The 24492-nt window shown below is 49.4% G+C and overlaps 2 protein-coding genes across 22 annotated transcripts in view; one reads left to right on the forward strand and one right to left on the reverse strand.

Moving 5' to 3' along the window:
- The window catches only part of GRAMD1B (GRAM domain containing 1B), a 252697-nt gene that overhangs the window by 224392 nt on the left and 3813 nt on the right, over positions 1–24492 (forward strand). For 3 of the 16 annotated variants that reach the window (XM_073903881.1, XM_025893605.2, XM_025893609.2), the window contains 3 exons: positions 3324–3431; positions 3750–3867; positions 23780–24346. In XM_073903881.1, the coding sequence (XP_073759982.1) occupies positions 3324–3431; positions 3750–3867; positions 23780–24172 (619 nt within the window). In that variant the 3' untranslated portion in view covers positions 24173–24346. Of the gene's footprint in view, positions 1–3323; positions 3432–3749; positions 3868–5908; positions 6440–10244; positions 11337–23779; positions 24361–24492 lie in introns of those variants that run through there. The other 13 variants (XM_073903877.1, XM_025893595.2, XM_073903878.1 and 10 more) reach the window with 12 other exon arrangements.
- SCN3B (sodium voltage-gated channel beta subunit 3) overlaps positions 1–24492 on the reverse strand; it is a 63500-nt gene that overhangs the window by 25413 nt on the left and 13595 nt on the right. For 4 of the 6 annotated variants that reach the window (XM_073903889.1, XM_073903884.1, XM_073903887.1 and 1 more), the window contains exons 5-6: positions 21242–21380; positions 14138–16844 (exon numbers count right to left, since the gene is read on the reverse strand). In XM_073903889.1, coding sequence (XP_073759990.1) covers positions 16781–16844; positions 21242–21380 — 203 coding nt within the window. In that variant the 3' untranslated portion in view covers positions 14138–16780. Of the gene's footprint in view, positions 1–14137; positions 16845–21241; positions 21381–24492 lie in introns of those variants that run through there. The other 2 variants (XM_073903885.1, XM_073903886.1) reach the window with 2 other exon arrangements.

Consider the following 24492-nt stretch of genomic DNA (forward strand, 5'->3'; position numbering starts at 1 on the left):
AGCTAAGCCTTCAGGATTGAGAACAGAACGCTGTATACAGCATCCATACCCTTAGGAACTCAGTTTCAAGTGGGTAAGACAGGAAATTCAGAACTGCTACACCGTTGGAGAAATGATAACATAGATACGCCACACAGCGTCTTAGAAGCCCATTCATTCACTTGTGAGGGAGGTCCCGAGTATCTGCTCTGTGCCGGGCGCCAGGATCGGGCACTCCTGGGCCCACACTTTGGCAGGATAGCCAGACGAAATCAATGACCACTGTCCAGAAATAGTTCAGTAATTTACAGTATTGCCATCATGTTGTAAAGCAGTAGGCTCAGTAACGTTCCCAGGAGGATGCTGGGCAGGGAGAGAGGAAGGGGGGAAGGAATGCTCGGGCAGGGTGGGAGGGCACAGCTGTCTGCAGTGGAAGCCCAGAGCCCTCCAGGGACACCCCTGAACCGCTGGGAGCAGGGAGTTCCTGGGACAGCTGAGTGCGGACAGCTCTTCTGCTTGGTTCAGCCTGCTGCCGGGTACCCTCCCCCCACCTTACCTGGAGATGGGGGTGAGCATGTGGGGGCACAGGTTGGGGGAGTGGCATGGGAGCTGCCCAGATGCGGGCCTTGACAGCTCTGCACCGGGCACTAGCCTGTCTCTGGCTCTTTCTTTTATGACACCCCTTCCCCACTCCTTCAGGCCCCCACTAATGCATTTTCAGAGAGGCAGAAGCAGAGGCACAGCCAGACCCATCAGGAAGCCCTGAAGGAGCCCTGGAGTGTGACAGGATTGTTTTGGTTGTTGTTGTTGTTAAGTCACTCTGACAACCATGGGGGGAGGCCTAGAGAAGAAAGGACTGGAGGCAGGCAGGCTGGTCCAAGTAAGTGGCAGCGACGTAGGTGAGCGTGACTGTCCAGCAGGGGAGGGACCAAAGACCAATTAGCCATCTGGTCGGGTAGCCGAAGAAGAGGAAGGACTGTGGTGGGCACCCATGAACGGTTGTGTCGTTACTAGAAACCCGAACGGGGCGCAGAGCTGTCCGAGAAGACGCTCTGGACTCCAGCTGTGTCTTGAGTGGCCGTAGGGCATCCAGGTGGAGGTGACCAGTACTTGCCGATGCGGACCCGGAGCAAGGCGGGGAAGCATAGTTCATCGATGCTGATGTAGTTAGCGGGAGCATGAGAGCCACGAGCGAGAATGAGACCATATCAGGACAGCGCCGAGTGTGAGAGAGAAAACAGGGCCACAGGCAAGGTGTGGGCACCACTGAAAGCAGGGGGGACCTGTGAGGAACGGGAGGCGGGCTCTCCTCTGCCCTGACTGCGTGTATAACAAAAACAGAGGGGGAGAATTCTTCTGCCTGTGGCCTGAGGAGCCAAGGTCTTTTTTACAAAGTCATCTACAAAGACAGCTGTGAAACCAGGAAGATTTCCATTTAGCAACCTCCATTTGAGGGGATTCGTGCTGTTCTGTTAAGTCTCTGGTGTTGGGTTTGGTAGATAGAAAACTTGAACCTCAGGTAAGTTCTCTGTTTGAGCCTTCTCTGCAGGCTGACTTAGTTAAGTAGGCCCGCTCTCCTGAGTAAATGGCATAGCATGGCATTAGCTGACATGGGGGCTTTGTTGGATTAAGATCATGGGACTTCATCTTCAACACTTTGAGGGTCCAGGCGGCGGGTCTGCTGACCGTGTGCATGTGGATCAGACCGCCCTGCGTCCGGCAGGCCCCCTCTGTTCTCTGTGTGGACCACAGGCCCTTCCTTCAGCTCGCAGGGGTGTCCCTGGACCTCCACTGAGCACAGGCAGGATTGTACATAGACCCAAATGCAGGAGCTCAGATGTATGCAGCCCACGCTGAAGAGGTGGACATTCAGGTCCTCTGGCGCGTGTGGATGCAGTTAAAGGTGGGGTCATTGAAAGTCAACGTGAAATTTAGAGATTGTTCTGGAGAAGTCACAGAGCCCTGAGAGCACAGCTAGATGGGGTCAAGGACTGGCTGCTGCCAGCTTCAGGAGTACCGCCTTCCCTAATACTGGAAGCACAGAGAAGAACGCAGTATCTTGCATGCACGCACGCACGCGCAAGCGCACACTTCGAAAGGTCAAAGGCACAGCATAAGATGTTCTTTGTTGGTCCTTTTCCATCGTTCATTCTGTCTCCCTTTTCCTGTGTGTGTCCCTGTACCCCCTCCTTTCATGATAAAACCGCCCGTTGTTGAGGAGCTCCTCTGTGCAGGGAGCTTTCCATCCACTTCCTCACACCACGCACGTCGCAGCCCCAGCAGGATAGGAACCATTCAGAGAAGGGGTCCAGAGAAGAGTTCAGAGAAGCTGGGGAACTCCATCAGAAGTTAAGAACCCTGAAGCAGTGAGCCAGGACTGTACCCAGTCCCGTGCGTCTCCAGACCCCCTTGCTCCCCTAGTCTTCATCTCTCTGCTCCATGAACTTGTGTCCTAAGATGAGCTTGTGGCAGCCACTGAGGCCAAGAGAAGAAGGGAACGCCCCCGGTGTTTTGGCGGCTCTCTGTACCCCTGGGTCCTCCTTTCCCCCTCCCTGGCCCTGACCAGTGCTGGCCCATACCAGGGACCCTCACGACCCCTCTGGGTCTGGGCAGGTGCAAGGCAGGTGCAAAGATGAGACCATGCTTTGGGGCATCCTGCTAACACCTGTCGGGCGGATCAGGCCCATAGGCCACAGCTTCGCCCTTCTGTCGTGCCTCAGGTTGGCTGGGTAGGAGGACTTGCCTCCATGTGTCGCCCTTGACATACCAAGATCTGTCTGCAGCCGCTGTCTCTTGCTCCTTGCCTGCTCGGTCTCCTCATCCGCGTGTCCTCACTTCCCGTGTTTCTTTCCCGCAGACTCCCTTGCTCTCTGGCTTGGTTCCAGTGCAGCCCTCCCCATCCCCGCACTGGTCTGTTCTAACCTCTGCCTCCTCCCCATTTTTCCTCCTTGCTCCCATTAGGATCTGTTTCAGGTACTGGCTCTCTGATTGCTTCGTTTACCCTTCATCTCCTTCCCTCTCCATCTTACCTCTTCCCACAGGCACCCAGGGTCTGGGTGGCTCCTGTGTGTCTCTCTGTCCCAGTGCCTTCACCCACACGCCTCTCCATGGCGCTTCTGCTGTGTCCTGGCCCCTCCAGATGAGAGCACCCGCTCACTCCCTCTCCCCGCCAGCTGCATCCTTCCCTCTCCCTCCCTCACCGCCATGCTTCAGGGGACCAATGGTCAAGGACAGCAGCTGCCTCTGGGAGGGTGGGGGGTGATCCCTGGCTCTTAGAGGGAGCGTGCATTCTCAAGATTACATCTCATGCCTGTTGCTTTTGTCCCTCTTTGTCTCCTTCCCAGTCTGGTGCTGCTGGTCATCCTTAACATGATGCTCTTCTACAAACTCTGGATGTTGGAATACACCACCCAGACCCTCACTGCCTGGCAGGGTCTGAGGCTCCAAGAAAGGTAATCCTTGCCTCTTCCCTTGGCCATGACCTCCACCCCAGCCGGTACCGTGCCCCAGCTCCTGCCACCCAGTCTCTGTGGGACGGCCCCGCTGCCCTTGGCCAGTGGGTAACCCTTTGGGATGAGTCCATAGGCAAGCTCTGAAAACTGTCCCTGTAGAATTTAGTCTGCTTCTGACCTGGGGCACGGGAACCAGGGGCCCTGAGCAAAGGACAAAGCAGTCTGATGTGACTCTCTGTCCTTCAGGGGTCTGGGAGCACAGGACAGTCCAGTGAGCATAACTCCAGCTGCCGGGGTACCCCTTCTTCTGCCCCACAGGTTACCCCAGTCTCAGACAGAATGGGCCCAGCTCTTGGAGTCCCAACAAAAGTACCACGATACAGAGCTCCAAAAATGGAGGGAGATCATCAAATCCTCAGTGATGCTTCTTGACCAGGTGAGATGTCCCCACCTTCTCTCCTTGCCCTCATCTTCTAGAGATGAGCCCCTTCCCTGTGCTCTGGGAGAGATCTCCCCGTCCCCATCACCACCCACCGGACCTCAGCCTCCCATTCATACTTCCCCTGGGCCATCCACTGTTCTGATTTTAAAGTCATCCTGGAATGGGTTGTTGGAAACACAGGTGTACTCCCTCAGACAATAACAATGGAAATTGGCGGCAAGAAAGTTGTAGGTTAGATGGAAGGACTGATTTTTTTTCCCTGCCTTGGTCACTCATGGCCATGTGACAGGCATTTAAAGAGAGAACCTCCTTTCACAGAGATTTATCTTTCCAGAGGGCATATTTTTCTAGTTCCTTTTGCTCTATGCCACTGCCTCCCCCTGACCTCAACACACACACAAACCAACACACAATCCCCAACACGTCCTTTCTCCTCAGAGGCTGCATGGATAGTCTGGGAAGATGGTGGTTGTACTGGGTCATCTTTTTGTAACATCTTCTAGTACAAGGGCCTGTGTTCCTTCCAAAAACTACATTCATTCATCTATTTAAGAAAATGATCCTGGAGCAAAATCAGTAAGTTTAGTTTTATCAAAGGAGGGAGGAACTTGGCTTCCTTCCCCCAGAAGTTAATGTCTTATACAAAACTCCCACGTAGTTGCCAAGACAGCAAGAAGCTACCTTTGCTCTACGAGAGAATTAAGAAGATAGGAGACAAAGGATTTGTCCTGTTCCATTAAAATTTTCTGTTCCTAAGGAGTTCTTTATGTTGGGTGGTCAGCCAGACTTGAGATGGAATCCCAGTCTTGCCAAGGACTAGTTTTGTGACCTTGAGTGAGGGATTTAATATGAGTGACTTCACGGTTTCTTCACTTATAAAATGGGAATTATAATTATAACTTCACGAAATTGCTGTCAGGATTTGAGGGCACAGGGGAGGCATTCGTTATTACTAAATCTTACTTCCCCTTCGTAGCATGGTCTTAGCTCTAAATTGAGGAGAGAGGATTTTAATGTGGCTATCAGGATCCAATTTAATGTGTTTTAGAATATCATGTTTAGCTTTGGAGCCATGGATTTTTTTTTTTTTTTTTTTAGACAAAAGGGGTAAATGGCCCAGCAGGGGGCTTAGGAGCCCTGCGATATCAAGAAGGGTTGATAGAATTAAAGATACAGGAAGGAGAAGGAAAGATGGGGGCAGGGAGAACAGGGTAGTCTTCAGACATAGAGGTCCACCAGGTAGAAGGATAGAAAGATTGCTCGTGAGACCCCAGGGGCTAGAAGTTACAGGGCAGAGGGAGGAGCTTTGATGAGCCATCAAATAGAAACAGACCACTGACAATCAGGCTATCCAGTAATGGAATGGGCTACTTTGAAGGCCTGAGATTCTATCACCGAAAGTGCCCAAGGGGTGACCAGATGATGTCAGATAAGAAACCTAAGAATTAAGTAGGAGGCAGTTGGACTGGATGACCCGGTTCTCTTCCAACTCCAGAATTCGGTGTCAAGATGGGGCCCCTTACATTGGAGCGCGGGGCAGTCAGAATTGTAGCGTGGCGGACTCAACTCTGTAAGCGTTAGGATAGGTGTGGATAGGTGTTTTGTTTCATTCCCTTCATTTTTTTAAAATATTTTTTATTTATTAGAGAGAGAGTGCACAAGCAGGGGGAGCAGGAGAGGGAGAAGCAGACTGCCTGCTGGGCAGGGAGCCCGACTCGGGGCTCGATCCCAGGACCCTGGGATCATGACCTGAGCCGAAGGCAGACGCCTAACCGACTGAGCCACCCAGGTGCCCCGAGAGAGAGAATTCTTAATCCTTAATCATGAAGACACAGTGAACCTCACCCCAGGGGTTCCCAGTGCTAGATTGGCTCTTCCCTTTCTGCCAGAGACCGCGTCCTAGGAGAACCCTTGTCTTAGGAGCCCGGCTTCCTTGACCTCGCCGGCGTGCTGGGGGAACTGCCCCGGGCGGGCGTGGCAGAGTAGTGCACTGAGGGCACAAACCCGGGGCTGGGCGGGCTTCCCTGTCTTACAGATGAAGGACTCTCTCATCAACCTTCAGAACGGCATCAGGTCCCGCGACTACACTTCAGAAAGTGAAGAGAAGAGGAGTCGTTATCATTGACAAGGCAGGAACGGGGTGGCTACGAGAGGCCCGTGCAATACGTGTACATAGACCATATACATAGATATATATAAATATATATATACAGAATATAAATATATATATATTATATACAGATTTTAAAAAGAGATAACGCCTATGTACCAGGGAGAAGGAGCGGGCCCACCTCCTGTGCTGGCCGGTGGAGGGTCCGAGGAGGGCAGGGACCACCTCTCAGCACACCGACCTCCCCTGATCCTCCTCCTCCCCCCCCCACCCCCCGCCTCGTCCCCCCCCTTCCCCTCACTGGCCATTCCTGGCTCTGAGAAGGGAAATGTTGTTGAGCCAAAGTGACGCCTGTGAAGACCCTGGGATCTCGAAATCTCAAGGGGCTTAAGGTGCTTCATTCCCGAATCCCCTCTTGATTTGTTTCCAAAATAAAAGAGAATCTTTTCTTCCCTACCCCACGCTTCCCCAGGTATTCTCTTGTGAACAGGAAGCATCAAGGGCAAGAGCCCAATCTAAACTCTGCCACCTGAGCCCCACCCAGCCCCCCAACCCCCCGCTTTCTATGGACCATGCGCCCCCAGTCAGGCAGAGGCCTGGAAGGCTGGGAAAGCTGCCCCTGCGGGATTGGGCCTTGAGCCGCAGGCTCCCGAGGACGTGCATGCGGAATGGGGTTCTCCTCCATCACCCCTGCACCTTCCCCTAACCCCTGTTTGGTGTGGACCCAATAAGGGCTGGGAATTTCTTACTTTCCCACCACCCCCCGCCCTTCTCTCTGGTCTTCTCCCAGGCTGGATCTGGGTGAAGTGTCACTTTTTAGTGCCTAAAGCCCTATTTTTTCTCTGTGCCCTAAGAGCACATTGTTTATTAGCCAGGATGGAGCATTTTGGATCTTGTTAAACCCCTTTTTAAGTGGTTATGAGCCAGTCGGGCCTGTGGCTCTAATTCCTTCACTTTGAGCTGTCAGTTTGATTTCCGGGACGAATCAGGATGTCCTAGGGACACCTGGGGTTGGAGGGAGTGAGTGCCCTAGCATTGTATGGATCGGACCATAGGTTCACACAGAACGTGGTGTGAGTAGTGAGTATTGATATCCAAGCACTCACTTGGCTGCCAGCATCGTTTACTCTAAGGGAAGAACTGACTTTGGTTAAGGGAGACAACGAAGACACTCCACACATGGTAGAAGACCTAGGCTTTTGGAAGGAATGCATTTGGCAGAGGTGCATTGCATTTGTGCAGGAAAAGGCCAGAGTGAGTCTCTGCCTCACGTGGAGGCCATTCCAAATCCTGTTCCTCAGACTTGGGAGTGGGAGTTCTGGCAAAGGGGGCAAAGCTTCCTCTAGCCTCTGGCCCCAGAGAGGTAGGAGACCACGAAGGAGGAGAAAGAAGACCTTTGGTTAGGAAAGTGAGTCATCCAGGACCATTTTGGAGTTGGCTCACTAGGACCCGTGCATTTTATCTGACCTCGCAGGGCCCTTCTGGGCACAATTACCATTTTTCACTCACTTAACTGCTATTCCTCCATCTAATGATCAGAGGAATCCTGCCAGCCTCACAGATCCTCAGTAGGATCATACTGGTTTGGCCAGGAAAACTCTTCCCAATTGCTTGTTCTCCTAGGGCACCTCTTGTAAGGGGCTGAAGGAAAGGAAGGTTTTATCACTGACCTAGCCTCAAAAAAAGCAAGTCGTGTTCTTCTGTTGGAATGGCCTGAGCATCCCCCTTTGACAATTAAATCTTTTTTTTTTTTTTTTAAGATTTTATTTGAGAGGGAGAGAGGGAGCATGAGAGGGGGGAAGGTCAGAGGGAGAAGCAGACTCTCTGCCAAGCAGGGAGCCCGATGCGGGACTCGATCCCGGGACTCCAGGATCATGACCTGAGCCGAAGGCGGTCGCTTAACCAACTGAGCCACCCAGGCGCCCCCCCCGCCCTTGACAATTAGAGACACGTTTTTGACTTCTCAGTCTGAGAATACAACCTCATTATGAAGCTGAGAGCAGGATGAGAAGACAAAGGATACATGCCGTAGGGGAGCAGGCTGAGAAGGCTCCATGGAATCAGCTAGAATGGGTATCCCTTCCCTAGGAAAGGAGATGCGAGGGCTGGAGTTGACCGTGATCCAGGTGCAGGGTGCATATGCCCACAGGTCAGTGGGTCACTACTCATTCTTGTCCAGGACTTTGACTAGGAGACACTCCGGTGATGGTCAGGGCTCGTGGGCCTTGGGCCAAAGGAGGAACAGTGCAGACTGCTAGAAATGTTCCTACTGTAGGAGCCAGAAGCCAAAATCATTCTCAGAAACTTTTGAAAGCAAAAGTGATAAGTTCTCTCATTTATTCCACACATAATTAAATATTTATTTAAATCATCCAGTTGTTGATGGTCCCATAGTGGGACCTTTGGGGATACTTCCAGAGGGTTCTCTGCTGGGAGTAAAGTGACGTAAGTGGGCTTGGCTGCACAGAGCTGTTCTGCTTTTGCTTTACCTCTTCAGCCATTCCAGGGAGGAGTAGGTGACAGGGAGGAAGGTGCCTAGTATGTCCGAGGAACCCTGGGGGTTTGAACTCCAGAGACAGTGCGTACACACATCAGCCTGCCTCATTCCTAAGAATCATGGATCTCTTATGGCACCTTCTGTTCTAATAATATTTTAAGCTTTCAAAGCAGAAGACCTAACACCTCTATTCACTCCCAAATAAAAGCTCCCCCCAACCCCACATTCAATAGCCTGTCAAAGGCTAACTCACCCTTGCAGATAAGTCTGGGAGTGAAACTGATAAATAACATTAAAACTCAAGCCCAGCAGCTTGGCCTGTAAGCTGTGCCTGGGAGCATCAGAACCACACCCTTTATTTCTTTCAGCCTGTGCTTTGTTTTTGTTCATGTAAGGACTCTGGTCATGTGGAAATCTTTCTGCAAGAATTCCTGGGGTCACATTCGAGAGCTTGCACTCTTTGGCACCTGGGGGCCCTAGGGAGGAAGGGCTGGCTTTGGCTGCCCTGCAGAGTTCTAACCAGGTGGAGAAGAGCTAGAGGGTCTATACTTCCACTCCACCTTCCTTGAAGGAATTAAGAGGACTGGCCTTGGAGAACCCACTCATGTCTGCAACTCCTCTCTTCCCCCATTCACCTCCCTGGGACAAGGGCAGCAAGATCAGCAACTTTGGAAGCTCTCTGTTAGAACACTGAGCTGAGTTAGGAGACCTGGGCCTGAGTCCTGGCTCTGCTTTTGGACAAGTCGCTTCCCCTCCCTGAACTGCAGTATCCTCATTTGTAACAGGAAGGGGGATGAGCTGGACCATCTGTAAGGTAGGTTCTAGCACGGGCATTGTCTTGGAGGCTGGGTCAGAGACTGGCAAGGTAGGGCTTTCTCAAACTTGGAAGGTACTCTGCCAGAAGAGAACAAACCTTTTGGGCCAGAGCTTCTCTGGTGTTGAGTAGTAGGGCAGCATCAGGGTTCCTGAGAAATCCAGGATAGTTACACTTTCTTCTTTATGAGCCAGCAGGATAGGGAGGCCTAGTGAGGTAGGGAGAGGGAGATCAGGCATGTTGTATTTCCCAGTATTAACCTAGGAGGGTGTTTCTTCCTTTGTTGGCCTAGTCTTAGTTTGGGAAGGGACTTTCTCTGAGCTAGGAGGATAATGGCAAGAAGGGCACCGTCTTGGATTAAGCTCATCTTTTGTCTGTAGGCTATGAAGCCTTTCATCTGTCCATCCTCCCTCCTCCTTGCTGGAAGAAACACTGGAGAGAAGTCATTCCTGGCCCTAGCGCTTCTCTTTTGACTCAATCCAAACCTTGTTGGGGTTTGGATTAATTGTGAAGCTTTGGCTAAAATCCTTGGGTTGCCTTAGAGTGCTGACCCTAAGAACCTGGGATTATAGGAAGGGGGAGAGGAATCAAGAAACCTCAAGAAGAATGCTTTGCTAGAAGTGGCTTCTCTCTGTCCCTGTCCCTGATCCAAGCTTGGACCATGTCTAAAATCATTTGCGGGCAGCATCTCTAGGGTGAACTCTTGGAGAAAGGACTAGGGGAAGAATCTTTCTGGACGGTTTATGGTCTCAGAAGGATGCTTTCTGTGCCATACTATGCTGCTGCTTTAGCTCTGCAGGGCAGCCAAAGCCCGCCCTTCCTCCCTAGGGCCCCCAGGTGGCAGGGCTGTGACCTCCCTCCCGACACCCCTGAACCCCACCTGCCCACCCCAGTAGGAAACTTGAGAACCTGTCTTCCTGACTCTCTCCTCCCTCACCCCTTGTCTCTAGGCTGTGGGACAATCATCCCATCCACCACTTGACATCCTTGACCCTCATCCCCCAACCTCCAGCAGGCTGGCCCCACTCCCTCCACCTCTATGTTTTCTTCCAGAAGATGCGTTTTGGGTCCGAGTGGAGCGTTTTTCTGGAAGGCCGTCTCTTTAATGCCCCTGCTTCCCTGATGTGGAGCAGGAATTTGCACAAGGTGTAGAGAGCGCCCCTTCCCACCTCTCTGCCCGGCCTTGTTACCTCACTCGGGCTCCAGCCACGGCTGTGACGGGCCCAGCCAGCTCCCTGTCTTGGTGTTCTGTGCGACAGCTCAGGGGTCTTGGGCATTGTTTTCTGTTGTGACTTGAGGTCCTCAGCAGGCCTGGGAGCCTGGATTGGAGCCTTGGCTGCTGGCGAGAAGCACCTTGCCTGCCAAGAGGAGCCGATGCCAGATGATCTGCCCAACATGTGAAAGCTTAAAGAATACTGTCATCTCTGCCCCCTGGGCCTCCTTGCTTCTCTCAACACAGTGAGATGCTGCAGAAGCAAAATGGTGGCCTCTGCCCTGGGAGAGACAGCTGGCTCTGTCTGGGGAGTTGGCCCTGGGCTCGGATGCCACGTGCTGAGATTGCATAACAAAAGCAACCATTTTTGCCAACGGCAGTGTGGCTCCCCACATTTCCCTGTCCTGCACTCTAGGGCCAGACCACTCTCTGCATGGACCAGATCATCTTCCCAAACCCATGGTGCTTCCCCTCCTCCCCCCACTCAACCTAGACTCCAAGGTGGGGAGAGATGGGTCAGAGGCCCCAGTGGCCGCTGGTTGATCCCGACAAGGGGTGGAGTGGGGTGGGGCAGAGGGAGCAGTCCCCAACGCCTGCACTGGGCCATGTATGGGAAAGAACACAGGTTGATTGCAGTCGAGTTGTCTGGCCATCTGTATTTGGATCTAGAACTGTACTTCGCCTGGCGCTGTGCGCAAGGTCTGAAAACTTAACTGCTATTACCTAGAACCGTACACAGCTTCCCAGCCAAATCTTAATGTAAAGTAGCTAGAGCCATGGAAGTACAGTATGAATTAAACGAAAAAAGTATTGAACTACAAATAATAAATGGTGTGTGTGCTTACTGCTCAATTCATTAGTGCTCATTGTCCCAAATGTTTTTGGTCCTCCCAGATGTGATGAGGGCAAGGCCCAAAAGGGTGTGTGTGTGGGGGGGGTGTGTGTGTGAGGGGTGTGTGTGTGTGTGTGTGTGTCTAGGATGCCCTTTTCCTGGGAAGGCAGGCAGCCTGATAAAGTCAGATGGGTAAGAAGTTCTAGAATCAGACCAGAGTATGGATTGCAGCATCACTATCAGCCCTGTGACCTTGGTCCCCATCCATTATTCCAAGCCTCAGTTTTTTAGAGATAATACAGAATGTGTGTGTGTTTCTTCATATAGTGGCTGGTACTATACTAAGATAATTTTTATTTCATTATTAACCAGTACTTTTTAAAGATTTATTAATCAGAGAGAGAGTGGGAGGGGCCGAGGGAGAGGGAAAGAATCTCAAGCAGACTGCTGAGCATGGAGCCCAGCGTGGGGCTCAGTCTCACAACCTTGAGATCACGACCTGAGCCAGCACCAAGAGTCGGATGCTCAACCAGCTGCACCACCCGGGAACTCCAAGCAGTACTATTATTAAAGAAGCATATTATCACATGCTATGAATCCCAATGACAATGTCTTACTTAACTTTTCCTTTTTGTGCCTTGGCACTTCAGGAAGATGGACATTGAGAGACAGCTTTGCCTTATTTCCTTGTTAGCCTGGACTGGTCAGGAAATCTGGCCCCCTCCCCTCATGAGGTCTTTCTTGGAGTTATCCCCTCACCACTTGATGGGGAACTTATTTGGTGTCAGGCGGGAGGGACGACTGGTGACTCTTGTGCTCCTTTGACTTGGGGAGGGAAGGAGGAGAAGGACGGCTACGTCATACATTTGTATGGTTTAATTCTAGACTATTAAACGCATTTTTTGTTCTCCGGGAAAATATCCACTGATGGTGAGTTCAGGAGTTGATGCAGGCTGGGGAGGGAGGTAGAAGCCGTAGTATGCGTAGCAGTTACACATAGTAGAGCAAAACCAGAGCAAGCCGCGTTTGGAGACACTTTATTGACAGGAACAGGGTATTTCCTGAAAAACACTACATACTGGCATTAAGTTGTGGAGCGAGTGGGTGATCAGGAATATTTCTAGAGTTCAGAAAAAGATTGGCTATGGAAAATCAAGAAAAAGCAATATGAAGGTGACGATGCGGCAAAGAGATGCATCAGTTGCAGGACCGCAAGAGTTTGCTAATTGTGTTTGATGGTGTTTCCCAAATCTACAAGCACTCGGGCTTCTGCAGTCCCCCTCCCCATCACACAAACTGCCATCAGATGCAGCTCTTGCCGGATGGTGATTCAGGGGGGCAAAGGGGTATTACCAGCTTTGAGGCTTAGCTGGCCCTAGGATAGGGGTGGAGTCTGATCTGCCACAACTCAGACTTGCTTCATGTGCTTATCTACTGGGTCCTACAATAAACTCAAGTAAGATAGCTCAACGTGAGTTATCTACCACGGTGGACTTCTAAGAGATTAGGAAGAACTTGGCTGATGGTATTTTTCAGACCTAAGGCCACGGGGCACACAGAGGCTCCAGATTGGTGCTTGAGACAGAGTGCGTGCAGAAACGCAGAATGGACGGATGATCGGAGGGTGAACACACCAGTACCACCCAGATACAGGGACTAGGTGAATTCACTGGATTGGGGGAATCTTCCATGTACAAAAGGAGGGGAGAGGAAGGCTTTTTTGTTCGTTGTATTTTTCCATTTCTATGTTAACTGGGGAAAGGGGAACCAAGATCTGAAATGTGTCTGGCTCTTGCATCTTCCTGTAGAGATGCCAATTACACAGCCTCTGCCCTCTGATGTCAGGTAGGTTCACAGAACCTGGGTTGGGTGTACTTTCCTTTTTGATCTAGTGGTTCTGTCGGGAGCTACCACTGTCGTCTTAACCATTTCCTGCTGCACACGTTTCTCCAGCATGTTCCTGCTTTGAAAAATTCCTTTCCTACTAACCTGTCTAGTTGGGCATCGAAAGAGAAAGCAGAAACTGAAGAGAATCAGAAATCTGGATGTGTGGATGTTGAGGGATGGAGGAAGTAAAAGATAATGCTTTTAAACAGATTGAAAGTAAAGGTTGGGGTAGGGACAGGCCCCGACTGTCACAGTATTAACATGCAGGAGTTGGGGCTGTGCTCTAAGACTGAACTGGCAGTAAAGGTCAGTAGGGCAGAGTGTCTACAGTGCCAACCGAGTTGAGCAATCAAGTTCTTGGCCGTTACAGCAGTAGGAAAAGAAAAATCAGACCCAGCCTGGCCTGGCCTTCAGTGAATTGTGTTATTGAGGGATCAGTCATGGGAAATACCCAGCACCAAGACAACAGATGGGCTTCCTAAAGTAGTAATAGCCCTTGAGAACATTTCTAAGCCCTTGCATAAGAACAACATGCCAAATGAAGTTTCCAGAGCAATGCACATTTGGTCTGGCTCCTCCAGGAATAGGGGGAAAAACAGAATGGGGAGGATTTGAAGCAGGTTGGGGATCACAGTACCCTTAGTTTTGTAGTCCCGATCAAGTCTCCCAGGAAGGAGTTGAATTGCCATTCAGGAGAAAGAGCGATGTGCGAACGAACTAGAAAGGGAAAACCAAAACGAGATAAGAGTCTCAAAGCACATCGCAAGCACCTGCTAAGAAGCAAAGTGGCAGAGGAGCTGTTGAGGGGGGTCAAGGGCGAGAGATGTCCAACACCTCGGGACACGCGAGAGAGGCGAAGAAGAGATGGACGTTCCACAATGAGAGGAAAGGAAGCAGCTGTGGTCTGAGAGGAAAGGAAGCAGCTGTGGTCTGAGAGGAAAGGGAACTGGGCCAGGAGTCCGAAGAAGACCTGACCCCAGCTCTCCACTTACCAGCTGTATGAATGTAGGATGTGGCAAAGCTGCTTAGCCTCAGACAGCCTCAGTGTGCTCATCTGTTAACACGGGTATCAGCAATACCCACCTCACAGGGCTACTTGTGGAGAAGACCTAAGGTAGTGGAAATGAAAGCACTATGTAAGCCATATTGCTCTAATGACAGGATTAAGGATGAGAAGGGTGGAGAAGTTAGAAAAAGTTTCCTTAAAAGATAAAGAAGGAAAAAAAAAAGATAGGTGCATTGAGCTCATCAATAAAAACCACTCAGGAAATACCTGGGTTGGGCTTTTTAAACAGAAAAAAGGCAGCCATCATGCATACTACTTGATAACGAGTTAGATGCATTGTCTACTGGAAGCAAGAGGAGGGTGGGCGCATAGTAAGTAGCTTACTTCTGCTGTAAGCTTGGCCATCCACCAGCCATGGAACTGGGAAGACCTCACAGGAATCTGTGCCTATCTATCTTCCTAATTACAAAGTATGAAAACTGATCTATATTCTGTCCCCTGTTTCAGAGGAATTGTGTGGGAAATTACCGATTCTCAGGCCTTGAGTTTGCTGAAAGTATTTTCTTCAGTAATATCGGGCTCTTGAAGATGTGAACAAGGACTTGTTTCAAGTAGATCCCCCAAGGATGAAAGAGTTGGAAAAAAAGACGAGTTTTTGGGTGAGGCCCGGAGCCAGTGGAGTGTGCTCTTTCCCTCATCATTTCCCCCAGCTGTGAGGGACCTCTCACTGCCTGAGCCCTGCCGCCAACATGCTTTCATAGCCCATGAGGCAGCCTTCCCCTTCCTCCTCACTAGGTGCTGAAGGACATCACACCTGGACCACTCAATTGAAATGAAATGAGATACTGACTAAAATGTTTTCAGTGTTCCTCTGCTCTTCCAAAATCCAGAAAAAAAACCCAACAGCAAGACATCATGGATTCACGGGTGAAATATTTGGAAGCCACCTAAGCCCTGCCTGTCACTTCACTCATTCACGGTCATCCATCTGAGACTACAAAGCACTAATTTCTTAGTTTAAATGTCCTTCCCAGATGCAACCTCCTTCTGGAGGATTTTCCATCTTCACCGAGGAAATTCTGCCAGTCTACCCCGTGTCCTACTCCAGGCCTCTCAGCCAGTTTCGTTACCGGACTCTATCAGAGTTAACTTCAGCCAGGCAGTCCACCCCCTGTGCTTGTGAACAAGGCATGGCCATGGCCAAGCTCAGTTGCAAGGTCTTTTTAAAAATGAAATTATCCCATCTCCGAAAGTCTCAACTGGGCAGCACCTAAGGCTTACTATGTTCCAGTTTAGTCTCCGAAGTCTCTTACTCAATTGAGCCCAGTCTGAGTCCCAGTTGCCTCCTGTAAAATGAGGAATAATACTGATCTACAGGAATTTTGAGAGGAAGAATTTAGGAATTTCTGTTCCAGTGCCCACAGGGAAATAATGCTTCCCAGCTATGTCAGGTGGGCGCTCCCCTTGGAGGGCACACACTCTTTACCCTAAGAGGGTTAAGTTGTTGTACGACTTTTAAGAGCCACTTCCATCTTTGGCTTCCTGAAGGGCTGAGCCCAACTTAGGCCTTTGAGACCTAGCCGGATCAAGCCCTAGAGTACCAAGTTCCAAGAATATTTTGGTCCATGCTTCATAAGCTTTCTATCACTGAAGAATCTAGAAAGGCATGCTTTGCTCTGATGCTCTAGTCAAGTGGCCAGGAGAAAAAACTGACTTCGAGGAATCCCACTTCGTGACACTCTTGCTTTAACCCGAATTAGCCATTCCCGCTTCCTTCCATGAAGACATCCATTCACGTGCGCAGTGAATGCAGCCAGTTCCAGCCAGTTAGGGACAGAGCGATGTGCCATCTCCCGCGTTTGTACAGAGTCATTTGGAGCCCAGGGAAGAAGTCCAGTTGGCATGGGAGCTCCTCGCTTGAAAGCTAGAACACGGTGAGGTTGAGTCCGCGTAGAAATGTTGGCTCCTCAGTTCTGGTAACGTCTTAGGGTGTGCCGAGGTCTGATGGAGTTAGGAAGTCAGAGGTGAAAGTTCAGACGTGAGCGGCTGTATCGTGAATGAGTAGAAGGATGGATGCATGAGGGGAAGCAATGTGGCCCCTGGGGCACCCTCCTGATGCTGCTGACACCCCTGAACCTGGAATATCCAGTCCCTCAGGGTCCAGACCACCTACCAATGATAAAACAACTCACTGAGAATTTCCAGCCTGGCCCAGTCCAGCCCAGCCAAAGACTCTGACCAAATCCACAATCCTTGCAAAGGAGGGAGTGGGGGTATTACTTTTTGTCATGGTGGGAAGGAAGTTCAAGTTGCTCCAACACTCAGGCCAAAGCAATTTACCTTCTGAAGGGCTTGACGTAGAGCTCTGTGACCTGGGCATCATCGACTTAAGGTAGTACCCTGAGGGTGGGGACTCTGGGTAGGGTAGAAATCTAAGGGGTCAAATTTAAAGTCACTTGGGTGTGGATGGATACAGTCACTTGTACAAGCTGCCGTCCTGATGCACCTTCCCCAGTCCTTCCCTGCACATCACCTCGGGCACACCCTTCTATTCCTCCACTGGTACCGCCGAGCTCTCTTTGTTCTCCGATGGGATGGCAAGGTAGTCAGACCTGGAGGAGGGCAGACGGGAGAAGAGAATCAGTTCTTTTGTACCCAGGGGTGGGAACCCAAGAAAAGGGAAGGAGCAGGGGCACAGGAACAAGGATGTCTGCAGAACAGCTCTGCATTTCCTTCTGCCTGTGTTTCCCAAGAGAAAACTAGAATGGCCCTTTCAGGGGGCACTAGGATACTAGGTGTTGTCTATATTTTTTTTCCTTCCACTAGCAATGCATGAGTCTTCCCATTTATCCACATGGGTCTCAGGACTTCCTATTGTTAGGCTAAAATGTTGGCCACACGGCTGGGTGTGAAATTATATTTTATAGTGGCTTTAATATCCATTTCCCTGATTACTGCTGACGTTGTACATCTTTTCATAAGTTTTTAGGTGATTTGGGTTTCTGCTTCTGTAATTTGACTGTTCATTTGCTTTGCCAGTTTTCGTTCTGAGATACCTGTCTTTTTCTCGTGGATTTTCCTTTTCTTTTCTTTTAGGTTTTATTTATTTATTTTAGGGGGAGGGGCAGAGGGAGAGAGAGAGAATCAATCCTGAAGCAATCTCCCCATTGAGCATGGAACTCAACACGGGGCTCAATCCCAGGACCCTAAGATCATGACCTGAGCCAAAATAAAGAGTCAGTCGCTTAACTGACTGAGCCAGTCAGGCACCCCTGGATTTTTCTTTGATGGTTTCATGTCCTGAAAATATCTTCTCCTGGTCTGTTGTCTCTAAACTTTGCTTATGGATGATTCTCGTAATGAACGATTGATTTTCACATATAGTGTCATGAAAATTACCCTTCCTTCCTCTCTGTGCCTTTTGTATTTTAAGAAATCCTCTCCATCCTAAGGTAACGAAGATAGGGTCTTCTATTTTCCCTTGATAGGATTTTCAAGTTGTACATTTTACCTTGTCTTTAAATCCACTTACAATTTATTTCTCTTTAGTGTGAGAGATGGGGGATCTTCTTTTCTTGATCTCTGTGGAGGGGGGCTCTTGGTTTTGCTCTCTCTGTGCTGTATGCCTATGTCAGTATGGACAAACTCTTTAATAGCTCTATAAGAAATCTTCATATCAGATAGAAGTCCTACCAGCCATCTTCGCTAAATATTGTTCTTTCTTTGAAATAGGCAAACCATGGCTCATGATCTAAGAATGATCGGAAGGGTTGCCAACCAAGAAGCAAAACCAAAGAATAATACACAACAGAGACCCTGTGGAAAAAACAGTCACATGGCCATCGCTTGGTTTGGTGGACTAGTTTTGGCCCTTTGGTCTTCCATGTGACTTTTAAGGTCTGCTAATTGAGTTCCTTGAACAATCCAATTGGGATTTTGATAGAAATGTCATTGAATTTACAGATTAATTTCAGAGAGAATTGCCATGTTTCCGTCAGGGAGGTTTTATTCTCCCATTTATTTAGGTCTTAAGTCTTTCAGTAAAGTTTTGTAATTTTCTCCTTAAAGGTCTCGCACACTTTTATCAAATGTATTCCCAGGTACTGGAGAGTGTTTGTTGCTACTGTAATGGAAATTTTTTCAAATGTTTTAACTATTTCAATGTTTTTCTAAATGTTTGTGGCTGGACTATAGGTGATTTTTATACTTTTATGTTTTGATTTGTATCTACAATCTTGTGGAATGTTCTCACTAGCTCTAATGGTTTGTCCATAGATTCCCTTGGATTTTCTATGTAGGTGGTGGAGGAGGTCATGGGCAGGACGTGGCTGTTGGGTAACCCATGAGCTGGACTCCAGCAGTCAAGCCCCCCCCACCACCCCCCAGCTTTCCTTGGAGTGTGCATTCTACCTGCCTTCCCCACTCTCAGAAGCTGCCCCAGGGACACCGTCTTAAGACAGTGATGTGATATTGAGACTATGTCGACAATACACCTGTCTGAACCTAGTTAAGGCCTTTACACAAACCTTTAAGATTCTGGCGGGCTCATCTTGTGGCTGCCCAAGAAAAGCCTTATAAGTAATTTCTCTGGTTTATTCAATCAGCCACCTACCCGTCTGGAGTGGCCCGCCTCTTCCTTCCATCTCTCCCTGCCCTCCAATTACACCAGGGAAGCTCCAGAAGAGGTTGCCCACCAACAATAGATCATTATATTGAGTTGAATCATAATACTTTGGTGTCTTCCCTTAAAATTTTTACTCTTTTTTTTTTTCTTTGTATTTACTTAGGACACTACCTGGGATCTGCTAGTTAATATTGACTAGAAGCCAGGAGACATGTTTCTAATATTACAGGCCGTTCCACCCCAGCTGGTATTTGCTGGAGGTAATCTGAGTAGCTGCCCTTTATCAGTTTAGAGACAACTGGTGTTCCAGTTTAGTATTTATCCTGCTCAGGACATGGGGTGCTTCCTGGATCCGAGGGGTCTTTCCTCAGCCGCTGTATCTCTTAATATTGTTTCTCCTCCATTTTGTCTGTTCTATCCTAATGGGTATTCTCATTTTCTTTCTTCGTGTTTAATTGTGATATTCCATCCTTTTAGATCTCTGTGCTTCACTTTGTCTAACTTCCTTAGGTTTATGGCCTGCTTGTCTGTATCTCATCTTCTGGTGAACCCCTCCATCAAGTTTTACATTTTATTGACTATATTTTTCATTTCCAGATTTCTTAAATTCCTATTTATAATCTGCCTGTTTGTGGGGTGCGTGGGTGGCTCAGTCAGTTAAGCGTCTGCCTCCGGCTCAGGTCATGATCCCAGGGTGCTGGGATCGAGTCCCACATCTGGCTCTCTGCTCGGCGGGGAGCCTGCTTCTCCCTCTCCTACTGCCCCTGCTTGTGCTCGCTCGCTCTCGCTCTCTCTCGCTCTGTCAAATAAATAAATAAAATCTTTAAAAAATAAAATAAACTCTGCCTGTTTGTTTTTATTAGCAACTGATTCTATTCTTGTGCTTTTGGTTCCTCCTTCTATTGCTTTAACTCTTTCAAACGAACTTATTTTAAAAATTCTACTTGGTCCTTCTTGTGTCTGAAGTTCCTGGGATTTAATCCTACCATTTGTTCCTTCTCTTGCTTGTGCCACATTTTAGCTTTGGATCAGACTGTGAAATCAGATTCAGCAGTGCCTTACGTGGGGAATCCTGGTAAGCCTCAGCGGAGAGAGGGTCCCTTCAGAATGGTTTTCCATTTGCTTCTACATAGTTATCACTGTCTGGGGACTAATTTTTTAACTGAATTTCTCAGCTTAGACTAGGTTCCTGGATCATGTAGGTAGTATAAACTTAATTCCCAAACATTGTGAATACAGGCTTGTGGTTACTAATTCTCAAGAATCTTTCAAGTTTCTGTTTGGGAGTCAGGTCAAGATAGGTAAGTTTCTTTGGGTTTTTCCCCAGGCTGGCGGACTGATTTTCTGATCTGTCCTTGGCATGTGTTGCAGCCTTTGGAGGATCCTGGCTCTGCTGGAGGCCTCAGTTCCAACTCCGTTTTTTTTTTTGTTTTTTTGTTTTTTTGGTGCAAGCCCAATTGTAGGCACTTTCTGTCTAAGCATTAAAATCTGAGCACTAGGTTTCACCAGGAATGACAATCTCCCCCAGCATATCATTACTTTCTCTCCTTATATCAGTTGTAATTTTTACTTTCCTGAGATCATAGGTATCATGCAAAATACTTTATCGAACATTTTTAAGTGATGTTACCTGCCTACAGTTTTTAGGCTATCACCTCAGCAGTGTTGCTAGCCTGGGGAATCTGTGACAGTTCTGTCCTTTCTTCTCCCCGAATAACAGGCCAGAGCGGCCTTTGAGACCCTCAGACCCCATCATTTCTCAGATGCGCTCACTCCCGAGTGACTAGGGCCTTGGTGAACATGGCCAAGGTAAGGTCTGGACATTGAAGAATGAGAGCCCCTACTCTGGGTATTCGATTGCTGTCGAGCTCCAGGGCAAAGAACGTGTGGCTCGGAGCTCCTTAGCTAAGAAAAGGCAGTGCCCAGACGGCCTGATGAGCCAACAAATGGCTGAGTGTGACAGAAAGAACATGAACGTTTGGAATCGAGAGGCCTAAATCCCAGCCACTCCTCTCATGATCTGTGTGGCCTCAGCAAGCCACTTAACCTCTAGAAGCCTGCTTCAGCATCTGTAAGATGGTCCTAATAATGCTAATTTCATAGGATTGTGATGGTAGCTTATGGGCTTTATTTTACATCAGAGGTTAAGAGTACCCATTAAGAGTCAGCAGGCCCAAATCGAAACCTTGCTTTGCCTCTTATAATGGTCTTGGGCAAACTCTCCCGGGCTGTTTCCTCATCTGGAAAATGGGTATATCAGTGCTGCCTACCTCGAGGTTTGGAGGGAGGGGAGCGGAAGAGTGTGTCGATTGCTTAGCACCTCACCTGTGACAGCAAGCTCTCTGAAGGTGGCCGCTAGCATTATTTTGGCATCTTAGAACTTACGCATTTTCTTGGGCTGCCTCTTCGGCCTTTGAGACCTTCCTGTAGCAATATATCATCTCAATGAGCAGCCACAAGGTGAGGAAGACCAGGAGGATGTACATCATGATCTCTGAGACGACAGAGGTAAAGTCCTCTCCAGCTGCAAGGGGGAGAGTGAGGCTCAGAATATGCATGCCCAACAAAGCCAGATCTGTCCCTGGCTCCGAGATATAGGAGCCCTATTTTCAAGTGGGGCTTAAATAAGCCCCGGGGCTAAGGAGCTTGAGAAGATGTCAGAGGGATTTAATATCCTCTGATGCTCCTCTCTGGCCACTTTCTCGCCGACTTTGTTCTGGAGTGGGGGCTGTGGAGGAAGAAATAACAGAGCGGTGGAAGGAATCCCGGAGCTGAGTGAGATGTAAGAGCTGGGTCCCAATTTTATGTGAAGAGTCATTTCCCTTATTTGAGACTCATCTCCCTACAGTGTAAGGTAAGGGTAACATTTCCCACCATTACATTACCTAGTGTGTTCCAGAACGTCTTGTGAGGTGTGAAGGTCTACACAGATGTGAGGAACGTGTCCAGTTCAACCACCCGGGTCCTCTGACCTTAGCGTGGCAGGGGGAGACGGCGTGGGAAGCATGTCCGGGGCCAGGGCAGTCAGCCGGCCCGGTGAGCTGGGGCGTGTTCTCTACAAGTCTGGATTTGGAAACAGGGTCCTTCCCAGGCCGTCTTCCTTCCACATCATCCCAAACCCAAACAGAAAGGAGAATTGGAGCATTCCATGTGTTAACCGGGCTTTCTGAAACACAAATCTGATCACGTGTAGAACCCTCCATGTTCCCGGCTGCCCTCAGGAGAAAGACCAAACTCTGTTAGCGCAACATGTAAGACCATTCACAGTCCAGCCCTTTTCTCCTCATTGCCATTCGACGCACTGGCAAAACTTCATTTCCCATACACACTGTGGTCTCTTGGGATCTGTGGACATCTCTTCATTCCCTTTCCTCTTCCTCGATGGTACTGCGCTCCCTTCTGCTACCTCTGTCTCAATATCCCCTCCTGTTTCTCAGTCCCCTGAGCATTCTCCCCGATGCCACTGAAGGGCCCCCGTCTGTGAAACCTTCCTCAGCCTCTCAGGCAGTGTGTCCGTGCGCTTTTCCGCACCCGTCCATCGTCACACCTCTCAGGGTGTACTATCATGCATTTCTCCCTCTTCTCTGCTCACTTGGCGGGCTTATTAAGAACATATTTTGCTTATTTCTGAATTATCAGCCTGTCGTCTCATCCGGGAATATTTGAAGTACTCAGGAAGTGTTTGCTGAATGAATGAATATAAATAAATATTGATCTTTGTTTCACGGCCAACCAAAAGGACATGATATATGGCAAATGTCCTGAGAGAGCTTCCTTTCTAGAGGGAAGGAAGGCTGTAGCCACATCTCCCGTTGCTAACTCCTACCAGTAAATTAGATTCATGGTCCTTGGCTATTCAGAGGCCCCAGTCATACATAAGGCCTCACTCATTAGCTCACTGAAAGCACGGAATAGTCATAGCCATGACCCTCAGCTCAGAAAAGCAGTCCAAAGTCTCCACGATCGTCCAGGGTTCCTGGATGCTGGACCTCCTGGAGCTGGAGGTCAGATGCCGCTTAGATGCCGCTTGAGGCACGGAAGAACACCAGACACATCAGACGTCTTTTCGTGGGCTTGACACTACCTGATTTATGACGTATTCTTCTTAAAGCGTGCACTTTTTAAATGTAATAGCCCAGAAGTAGTAACACAGGAAGGTATCTGTGCTCACTCTTTTTAGTCACTTCTAGGTGAAGAGACCTCAGATTTTTGTCTTAGAGCCAGGAGGGCAGAGCTTAAGGTAGGATAATTTCAGCTTGAACAAAGAGAACCAGAGAGATTCTGGGAGACCATAGGAATGGAGGAGATGCAGTGGGGTGTGTCACGGGGGAGCGTGGAGCTCTGAGCCTTATGAGAGCAGTGAGTATCTGGGGGGGAGGTATTCTCAAAGGCTGCCAAGGGGTCACAGAGGAAGAGAAAGAGAGGAAGGGGAGGAAAGGGAAAGGAAGGGGGAAGGGAAGAGGGAAGGGAAAAAAGTTCTGAAAAGAAGGAGAAGAAAGAAAGAGTAGCAGGGAATGGGATGGTGGTAGAAGGAAAAGATGCAGTGGACATAGAGCTAGCCCGGTGGGCAAAAGATCTGGCTTGTAGTCCTGCGTCTGGTGCTAATTTGCTTCACGTCTCTAGGCAAGACCCTCACTGATCTCCCCGCCACAAAGTGAGGGCACCAGAGCTGCACCCTCCAATCACCAAGGGAGTCATTTCTACTGACATACGCCAGACCTCACTCCAACCTACCAAACTCATACCCGCAAGAGTGCTACGGGGAGGTCCACGATGAAGACAAGCCCCCTGGGCGATTCTGACGCCTGCTCTTTGTTCAGAACACCTGGATGAAGTGAGAGCCAAGCTTCCTCCCAGTCCTAGCACCCCAAGAGGCTCTGTGGGTCTGATAACAAACTTGGTTTCCTTCTAGTCTCACCCAAGCCTTGCTCTGGTGCCCAGCAGGCGGACTGGTTCAGCTTTGCCACACTTTCCACTGGCTGCGCCGGGATCTCTGGAGGCAAAAGCCTGAGAAAGCAGTGGGTGGAGACAGACACCTTCCGAGGAGCTGGCCGACAGCGGCCTGCAGTTCCCGACGGTGAGCAGCAGAGGGCGCTAGCCTCTCCTCCCCGGGGCGGGGGCGGGGGGGAGAGGTATGTAAACAGAGAGCATAATGGAACTTGGGAACAGAAAAATACCTTGGAAAGCTTCCGGTCCAACCTACTCGTTGTACACAAGAGGAGATGGGCTCAGAGGGGGAAATGGCTCATCAGGTCTAAATGTCAGCGGTCTGTGAGTGCTTCTGCACGTTCAGAACTGACCTACCTTCCGTTTTAATCATATTGTCCAGGTGCCTGGGTGGCTCAGTCGTTAAGGGTCTGCCTTCGGCTCAGGTCATGATCCCAGGGTTCCTGGGATTGAGCCCCACATCGGGCTCCCCGCTCTGCGGGAAGCCTGCTTCTCCCTCTCCCACTCCCCCTGCTTGTGTTCCTGCTCTTGCTCTGTCTCTCTCTGTCAAATAAATAAATAAAATCTTTAAGAAAAAAATCATATTGTCCACATCAGGACAAAATCGTGACCTCTCTTGCCCTGCCATTCGCTCTCAAGTTTGCTTTATGAATTCTATCACAATAACATGAGAAAAAAAATAAGCTTGT

The sequence above is a fragment of the Callorhinus ursinus genome, unplaced genomic scaffold (assembly GCF_003265705.2).
Source record: "Callorhinus ursinus isolate GAN/ISIS: 27379988/994484 unplaced genomic scaffold, GSC_fseal_2.0 scaffold19, whole genome shotgun sequence".
Taxonomy (NCBI): domain Eukaryota; kingdom Metazoa; phylum Chordata; class Mammalia; order Carnivora; family Otariidae; genus Callorhinus; species Callorhinus ursinus.